Source organism: Musa acuminata, chromosome BXJ3-6, assembly GCF_036884655.1.
Source record: "Musa acuminata AAA Group cultivar baxijiao chromosome BXJ3-6, Cavendish_Baxijiao_AAA, whole genome shotgun sequence".
Lineage (NCBI taxonomy): Eukaryota > Viridiplantae > Streptophyta > Magnoliopsida > Zingiberales > Musaceae > Musa > Musa acuminata.
In genome coordinates this window covers 14582169-14591084 of record NC_088354.1, presented here as the reverse complement: position 1 = coordinate 14591084, position 8916 = coordinate 14582169, and the positions used below count along the sequence as shown (strand labels likewise).

The window sequence follows — 8916 nt, the reverse complement described above, 5'->3', positions numbered from 1 at the left end:
TTAATCAAACACCTAATAGTCTCAACTACAACTTCGTTCGTCCACTTTAATTTTATTGAGGGATATAACTTGCTGTCAGTTCCCTATAAATTTATGTATTCTTGTAAAGAATAAAGAAATATTTTAAAGCGAATTTTAATAAAACAACTACTTTGTATTTTTACAACAAAGAACAGAAATGTCAAGTCATTTATTTTAATCACATATTATTATAGTATCATAAGAATACTTTTCACAAAGTTCAGTTATATTATTCCACGAGATTTTTAATGAGGTTTCAAACCTTTATATCACACATAAACATATTATAGATACAAGATAACAATTATTTGACTATGAGAAAGGAAGCATTCGTTGAGAATTGTAGAAGACCTCATCACCAAAAGCTAAAGGTCGATAAATAATGGCAAAATATTTGCTTGGTTTAGGATTTTTATTAACATCTTTAAAGAAAGTGAAAGTATTGGTTATCGTGTAAATTTTATAAGATATTATATTATATTTAAAGAATATCAATATCTACGACTCTGTGGCCCAATGGATAAGGCGCTGGTCTACGGAACCAGAGATTCTGGGTTCGATCCCCAGCAGAGTCGTGTGCAATCTAATTTTATTTTATATATTTTTTTGAGTGAAAATAGATCTATTTTTCGATTAAATTAAATATATTTTTATTTAAATAAAAGCTGGCTTCTTATCTGGCCATATAGATTCATGGTGTGGCAGCACCATGATTTGAGATGTGCAAGCAGGCCTTTCAAGGACTTCGCAGCTGCTGAGCCATAGGCCATAGGGTTTGCAAGATCTCAATGCAGCAAACTATGAGAGACAATGGACATCATCACTTCTACGAACCAACTATTCGATGCTAGTCGATCATTAGAAGCTTTTTATCAAGATTTTTTAATATTATTTTGACAGTAGAACGAGGATCAAAATATCATGGGAGCACTATTCAGTAGACGCTTCAAATGAATGAATTAACAAGGATGCTCAGATCTCCATCGATAGTACTTTTGCCTTTGCCAAAACTTTATTAATGATAAAATGCATTATGCATTATTCTCAAATAGTTCTTGCCTTTTCTTTAACATTATTTTGTAAGTATCTTTCTTCTCGGATTCAAACTAAATTATATCTTGATTTAAGATTGAGGTTTGACATGAACATGGCATGTTGTAGTTGGTCTAACAAGTCATCAATCAATGGTAGTGTGTATTAGTTCTTTATTGTAATTTTGTTTAAGACATGATAATCGATTCAAAAATGCCAACCTCCTTTCTTTGGAACCATCACGACCGGTGAGCTACTCTTAGCTGAATGACACTACTCTTGATAAGCTCAACAGCTTATCTTTAGATTTCTTCTCTTTTCATGATCGAACTCTAGTACATGCTAAGATTCGGCAAAGGGGCATCGGACATAAGTTGGATTTTGAACTCCACTACATGCCATGGAGGAAGTATGCTGAGTTCTTCAAAGAGCTTCAAGTACTTGCTTATGAGTCGTCATAGGCCTTCATCTTATATGGTTTTATAGGCTAATGTTTGTGTTGTTACTATAATTGATCATATGATCAAGAGCACAAACTTTTGACACATGTTCATTGGCCTCTTTGCTTGGGCGATCGTGAATAGGTCGATTGGCCATTAACTTTGATCCTTCTTGATAATAAACATATTTTCATCCTTTAGGAATATATATTGTTGGGGCCAATCGTAGTAGATGGCTTCTCGATCCTACCAATATAGACTTCTAAATATATCTTGACATATCTCATAGGGCACCACCTTATATGTCATCTCATTGATATATTCGTTAGTGATCATAATTTTGAATATGCACTATTGATTTATGCTCATTTTGACATTTTTGTGGATCCAATCCAGTCGATATGGCTATCGATGAGGAGTGATCTCAAATCCAAGTTTTTGCACTTAACTTACCAAGATTAAGTTCTTTTGGATTTCAGTGTTAATGATGGCATTGATAATCTCTTGTTTTACTTGGATCTTGAGAGTGAATAATTCTCCTCAAACTTTTGGATCAAGGATTGGATTTAAATCTATAACATTTGGTCTAGTCATAAGTGATAGACTCAGTTCCAAGTGTGAAACGGGTGCTAGTTTGGTTTGATCATCTTCTACGGTAACAGTCGTCTTATATCGATTCTGATTATTCTTCTTTCACTTCTTTAGAAAGAGTTTAGGATGATCCTACTAGTACTTCTCTAGTGTATGATCTATAATCTTATAGTGATCGTAAAACAAATTATTTTGTTTTAAAGAAGAAGTAGCTTTGCCACTCTTAGAGATTCTTCTTAGCTTTCTTGCATTCTCCATATTCTTCTTATTCAATTCTTTTTCTCGATCATCACTATCATCATGCTTGCTATTATGATATAGCAAGTTTTGAGGAGGCTCGGTTTAATGTTTATTTAGACATGGAGGCCAATGGTGTATTTCATCACTATTGAGTGGTCATCAAGAGAAATTCTGATTGCCACCACACTTATTGTCAGAACTCAGTGGTGTATTCTTTTACAAATCGATCCCTTTGATGGTGTAGGTAGTGTTACTTCATCTTTTTTTTTTGAGACATCCCATAGGGTAAAATTCTTCTCGGATGAGACTTTTGAATCATGTTCATGGCATAGTCATGTAGATTAAAATGGGTATCAAATTGATCTATCCATTAGTCTAATACATTAGCACTGATCGAGCAGAATATACTGATCGAGCAGAATATGATTTATTATATGGAGATATATGATTTATTTCTCTTTCACCTCCATTTGTACATGAATCTCCCACAGAACAGAGCACACAAAGAATGTCAAGTCAGCAGCAATCGCGTATAGTTATAATATTAAGCACTGCACTGGGAGGAAGCCCGTCAACTGTGTTTGTCGAAGAATGCGATGAGGCCGTCGTAGACGACCAGCTCGGCATTAACCCCCATCACGAAGTCCAGATGTGCGTACTCCTTCACCAGCTGAGCCACGAGCTTGTCGGCGTCATGGTTGCTGAGATCATTCAACAGCAGGTGCACGTCCTTCACGTCCGACAGATGTCCCCGCAGCCGTAGCAGAGCAGCAGCGGCAGGTGGTGTGGAATGTTCAACATATGGTACTCGGGTGGGCTGCTCTGCCCATACGCAGCCATGTTGGCCGTACTGCTCCCGTGGTCGTATTTCGTTATCACTCCACGTCTGAATGCTGTGAGGGCTCAAAGACAGGTATACATACACTCTCTTGTGTGGAAGAAATCTAAGTAGTTTAAGTATCTGATATTTTAGATTTGTATCAGACGGACTGACTCTGTGAAAAATGGACGAGTGTCCTCACGGATGTAGGCTGGAGTTCATACTTCAAGTACATGTCGACAGTGGAGTCATTGAGGCAGCAGTTTGGCCCTACAGCCAAAGTGAGTGTGTGGGTGTGTGTGAAGAATAAGGAAGGAAAAACAAATACATATGTAAATTAATTGAAGGCCACAATAATAAATACATATATGATTAAAGTCAAATCAAACTTATGTTGCGGGCGGAATATTATCAGCGGAATAATTTGTACTTACCTGTTAATGATGCCATAAGGTCGTAGCACTTCACCCCCGGCATAGCGCAGACCAACTCCAAAAACATGGTTCCGACTGCCCTGCTTATCCATTAGGAACACACTTGAATTAGAAGAGCTTTCTTTTATGTCAATGTATGGCCGGTCATGTTGATAAGGCCTCTGACGATTTTGTCAGCACATTTTCTTTTGACAACAACAAGAGGGATATGTTAGTTTATGTACCCTTTAGGATCAAATATCACATTTTCTTTTGACAACAACAAGAGGGATTTTGTCAGCACATTTTCTTTTGACAACAACAAGAGCTGTTAACACGTAGCGATAATCACATATCACCACCCTTCAACTGCCTGCACAGATCAACCTCGCCATCTCCTTCCTCCTCCTCCTCCTCCGCCCTATAAGAAGGCCATGAACGAGGTCTCATCCTTCATCCACTTCCTCCTCATCCTTCTCCTCGTAAGAAGACCAATCCTTGGTGAAGGAGGTGATCTCACCTTTCGCTTACCTCCAACATGGGATTCCGTTGCATTAACTGGCGTCTCGTCATCGCCTTCGTCCTCTCCATGGGCTTCCAGGGCGAGCTGGCTGGAGCTCGCGGACGACGGCAGCTGGTGCAAAGCCTCGAGGCGGCGGATGATGGGGTGTGCACCGCCGTGGTGAGCCCTCAGGGTTACGAGTGCCGAGAATATGAGGTAGCGGAGTGCAGATAAACGTGGATGGATTGATGATTTGATGCGGGCATGGCATGAATGGTTGAAGCTGGTTGCATCCCTTGCAGGTGAAGACGCAAGACGGGTACATACTGACCATGCACAGGATCCCACAAGGAAGAGGAGGCGGCAGCGCGGGCAAGAGGCAGCCTGTGCTGCTCCAACATGGAGTCCTCTCGGTACGTTTCCTTAAGCAATCTGCATGTGTAGCCGTGCATGCATGCATGCACGGTACGTTGTCTTCTTCGTCATTCTTCTTCTGATGATGATGATTGACGATTGATGAATGATGGCAGGACGGGACGACATGGCTACTGAATCCACCTCAACAATCACTGGCTTTCGTACTTGCAGACAAGGGATTCGATGTATGGATTACACACGGCAGGGGCACCAGGTGGAGCCGTCGCCATGAGTCTCTCAATACATCAGACACGGTTGGTCATCTTCTCTACGTTGCTGATTATGAAGTATTGAGCAGGTTGTTGGTATAATTAGCATCATCCTTTTGTTGTCTGGTAGGCTTATTGGGCGTGGTCATGGGATGAGTTGGCCAGCTATGATTTGCCTGCTACTGTGGGTTTCGTATTCCAGCAAACTGGGCAGAAGCTGCACTATGTCGGTCACTCCATGGTAGGAGACTTTTCTTTTAATTACTTTAATGCCAATACATATCATTCTTCCTTCCACATTGAATTACTTTGTATGTATGTATGTATGTTCTACTACTACCACCACTACTACTACTACAACTGAGTGACGTTGGATGCTACAGGGATCTCTGACAGCTCTATCAGCATTCTCTGAAGGGAAGCTGGTGGATAAGATCAAGTCAGCTGCCCTTTTGAGTCCGGTGGCCTATCTGACTTCCATGACAACTCCGATCGGAAGAGCTGCAGCCACCGCATTCGCAGGAGAAGTAAGAACGAGTTCACAACACTCTATTTTTCTCATCAGGGGAGTTACATCATTCATTATCTTCCTCTTTAATTTTCCGACGTCCAGAGCTGTGTCATAGCTTTCTTGCTTTTTTTCTTGCAGATGTTGGGAGCGCTTGGAGTGGCAGAATTTGATCCTAAAGGGTACATAAACTAACATATCCCTCTTGTTGTTGTCAAAAGAAAATGTGCTGACAAAATCGTCAGAGGCCTTATCAACATGACCGACCATACATTGACATAAAAGAAAGCTTTTCTAATTCAAGTGTGTTCCTAATGGATAAGCAGGGCAGTCGGAACCATGTTTTTGGAGTTGGTCTGCGCTATTCCGGGGGTGAAGTGCTACGACCTTATGGCATCATTAACAGGTACGCACAAATTATTCCGCCGATAATATTCCGCCCGCAACATAAGTTTGATTTGACTTTAATCATATATGTATTTATTATTGTGGCCTTCAATTAATTTACATATGTATTTGCTTTTCCTTCCTTATTCTGCACACACACCCACACACTCACTTTGGATGCAGGGCCAAACTGCTGCCTCAATGACTCCACTGTTGACATGTTCTTGAAGTATGAACTCCAGCCTACATCCGTGAGGACACTCGTCCATTTTTCACAGAGTCAGTCCGTCTGATACAAATCTAAAATATCACATGCTTGAGCTACTTAGATTTCTTCCTCACAAGAGAGTGTATGTATACCTGTCTTTGAGCCCTCACAGCATTCAGACGTGGAGTGATAACAAAATACGACTACGGGAGCAGTACGGCCAACATGGCTGCGTATGGGCAGAGCAGCCCACCCGAGTACCATATGTCCAACATTCCACACCACCTGCCGCTGATGCTCTGCTACGGCGGCGGGGACATGCTGTCGGACGTGAAGGACGTGCAGCTGCTGTTGAATGATCTCAGCAACCATGACGCCGACAAGCTCGTGGCTCAGCTGGTGAACGAGTACGCACATCTGGACTTCGTGATGGGGGTGAATGCCGAGCAGGTCGTCTACGACGGCCTCATCGCATTCTTCGACAAACACAGTTGATGGGCTTCTTCCCGGTGCAGTGCTTAATATTATAACTGTTCATAATTTATTAGGCTGTACGGAGTCTCTTCAATACTGAGAGGAAAACGTTTACAATTCTTGTCTGAAGGCTGAAATATGATTGCATTGAATTGGCGTCATGCAATATAACAAAATCGTGGAAACTGATCCAGGACATGGATTGTACGACTTTGCATAATAATAATAATAATTATTACTATTATTTTGTTGAAATTATCCAATCTATTTGAAACTCTATAATCCCCTCTCACGTTTAAAACGAGTTATAGAGAGAAATTACACAAAGGTCGATGAAATATTAGATGAAAATTATTTTAATCTTATATTTATGTTAAAATTTTAATCTGAATGATAATAAAATCTCATGAGCTTTAGTGGACATATGGATATCCATATTAAACTATAATAGAGTTGAACAAATATGATTTTAATGATGGCATAACAGATCAATTTATCAAAGATTAAGGGTTTAAGACTGCATCCAATATATCGATACCTAAAACATTAATATGATGTATTTTTATCCTCTTATATAAGATTGAGGGTTCGAACAAATATGATTAGTTAATGATTAATTAACAAAAAATAATAATAATAAGTGGCATAATGGTAAATATATAATGCAACATCTTCGCAGTGTATTGCCTGTCATTTACATAGGCTTAGACATTTTTTATTATGTGATTTTACTTAGTGTATTAAGTTATTGAATGTGAGATTTAGATGCACATTCAATTTAAATTGAATCTATTTAAATTTACGGTTTTAGCATAAGAAAAAAGATTAAGAATTTGAATCGACTGGTAAGAACTTAGATGAGTGTTTCATTTATTAAAAAACTCTTAAAATTTTGAATAAATAAATTTACTAGATTGATTAATTCATGGGAGAATCGTGACATCCACATACTTTAGAAACCATTTCTTTGATGATAATAAATGCTCCTAATAGTGACCTATGAATACGGGGTTTTATTTATTTGGCTCTGACTACATAATCACACACGTTGCTCACCGAAAAGACTTATGCAATATACCGTTTCGAGTGTGATATTACGACGTAATCTATCTATTCACTGACATTACTATGTACTGTTGTTGTTGAGAAAAATTATTATTATAGGATTTTTTAATCAAAATATGTTCTTATCAAAATACTAATTTATTATCAAAATAAATATTAATCAGGAAGTATAGATAGTGAAATAATGAATTAATCACAAAATAAGATATCAAATTTTTATATAAAAACCTAATATAAAAAAAAATCACAGGACTATAGTCCACTTCAAATCTTCACTATCATCAATAATTATAATAGATTTATAATAAATCTTTATAAAATAATTAAAAAATCATAATAACATCAAGAACACCGATCTTGACTCAACAATAACATATCATCATCATAGATAAATTTCATCAAAAAAAAGATTTAGATATCATCAAGTGGGTATATCAGAAAAACACATAAGAGAGAACAAATCATAAATCGACTAGGATTATAAAGCTTGTTGCAAGGATTCTCTATATAAAATTTAGATCAAAATTAAATAAGTTTAACTACTTGATCATCTAGCAAAAACCTTAACACCCTATTTTCTCTCTCATCTCTCTTTTCTTTCGCTGCCATAATTTTCACGGTTTGTTCCTTAAGTTCGCACACCTCACACTGCACACGTCTCTACTTCTCTTTTTTTATTTTTTTAATAAATCATATTTGAGCTCAATGCCTAAATCGTCCTGTCCAAACCCACCTATAGGCTAGACCCAACAATTCTCTTCATCTAGCTCATATTGTGGCTTGTACTAAGCTCATTCTTCGCCTACATACTTCAAGCTTCTCCTTAGACAAAGACTTTGTCAACATGTTTGATCCATTCTCATTGATATATACTTTTTCTAAATATAATTCTTTCGTCACAAGCACATTACGAATCCAATAGTATCTTATGACAATATGATTAGATTTAGAATGGTAAATTAAATTCTTGAAGAGATAAATGACACTTTCACTACCATAGTAATTAGTAGATCCTTCTTATTTTAAGTTTAATTCCTATAGAAACTTTTCCATCCATAAAGTTTCCTTGTAAGCTTTAGCAAAATACAATATATTTTGCTTATATGGTTGATAGAGCAACAAAATTATATAACATAGACTACCAAGAGACTACTCCCCCTGCAAACGTCATCAAGAATCCCAAAGTAGACTTTTTGGAATCAGTATCACCTACCATGTCTGTATTTGTGTACCATTTTAGCACAGGTTCTTTATAACCAAAACATAAACACAACTTGGAAGTACCTCTTAGATATCTTAATATCTATTTCACTACTATCCAACATTCCTTACCATGATTAAAGAGAAATCGGCTAAAAACTCTAGCTGCATGACCTATATCTAGCTTAGTACAAATCATAGCATATATCAAACTACCTACTGTAGATGATTAAGGTACTCTAGACATTTCTTCTTCTTTTTTTTTTTTTTCACTTGTAAGACATTATCTTGAACTAAGCTTAAAATGACCTACAAGTGAAGAACAAATTATTTTGGCTTTACTGAATCTTTTAAGAACCTTATCAATGTAAAGTGTATTTAGTTTGACT

At 37.5% G+C, this 8916-nt stretch overlaps 2 protein-coding genes and 1 non-coding gene across 3 annotated transcripts; 2 read left to right on the top strand and 1 right to left on the bottom strand.

Annotated features, from left to right (window-relative positions):
- Positions 1-523: 523 nt before the first annotated feature.
- On the top strand, positions 524-596 carry TRNAR-ACG (transfer RNA arginine (anticodon ACG)). The gene has a single exon. It is a non-coding gene; the product is annotated as a tRNA-Arg (tRNA).
- A 2299-nt stretch (positions 597-2895) lies between these two features.
- LOC135641363 (triacylglycerol lipase 2-like) lies at positions 2896-3621 on the bottom strand. The gene is made up of 3 exons (XM_065156721.1): positions 3579-3621; positions 3315-3414; positions 2896-3217 (listed from the first exon to the last, which is right to left on the bottom strand). Exons 1-3 carry the CDS (start codon positions 3619-3621, stop codon positions 2896-2898), a joined length of 465 nt encoding a protein of 154 aa, XP_065012793.1.
- Positions 3622-4095: 474 nt separating this feature from the next.
- On the top strand, positions 4096-6283 carry LOC135641362 (triacylglycerol lipase 2-like). Its single transcript, XM_065156720.1, has 9 exons — positions 4096-4275; positions 4362-4472; positions 4590-4730; positions 4816-4926; positions 5069-5212; positions 5335-5375; positions 5520-5599; positions 5764-5859; positions 5961-6283. The coding sequence occupies exons 1-9, from the start codon at positions 4096-4098 to the stop codon at positions 6281-6283; spliced, it is 1227 nt and encodes a 408-aa protein (XP_065012792.1).
- Positions 6284-8916: the final 2633 nt, after the last annotated feature.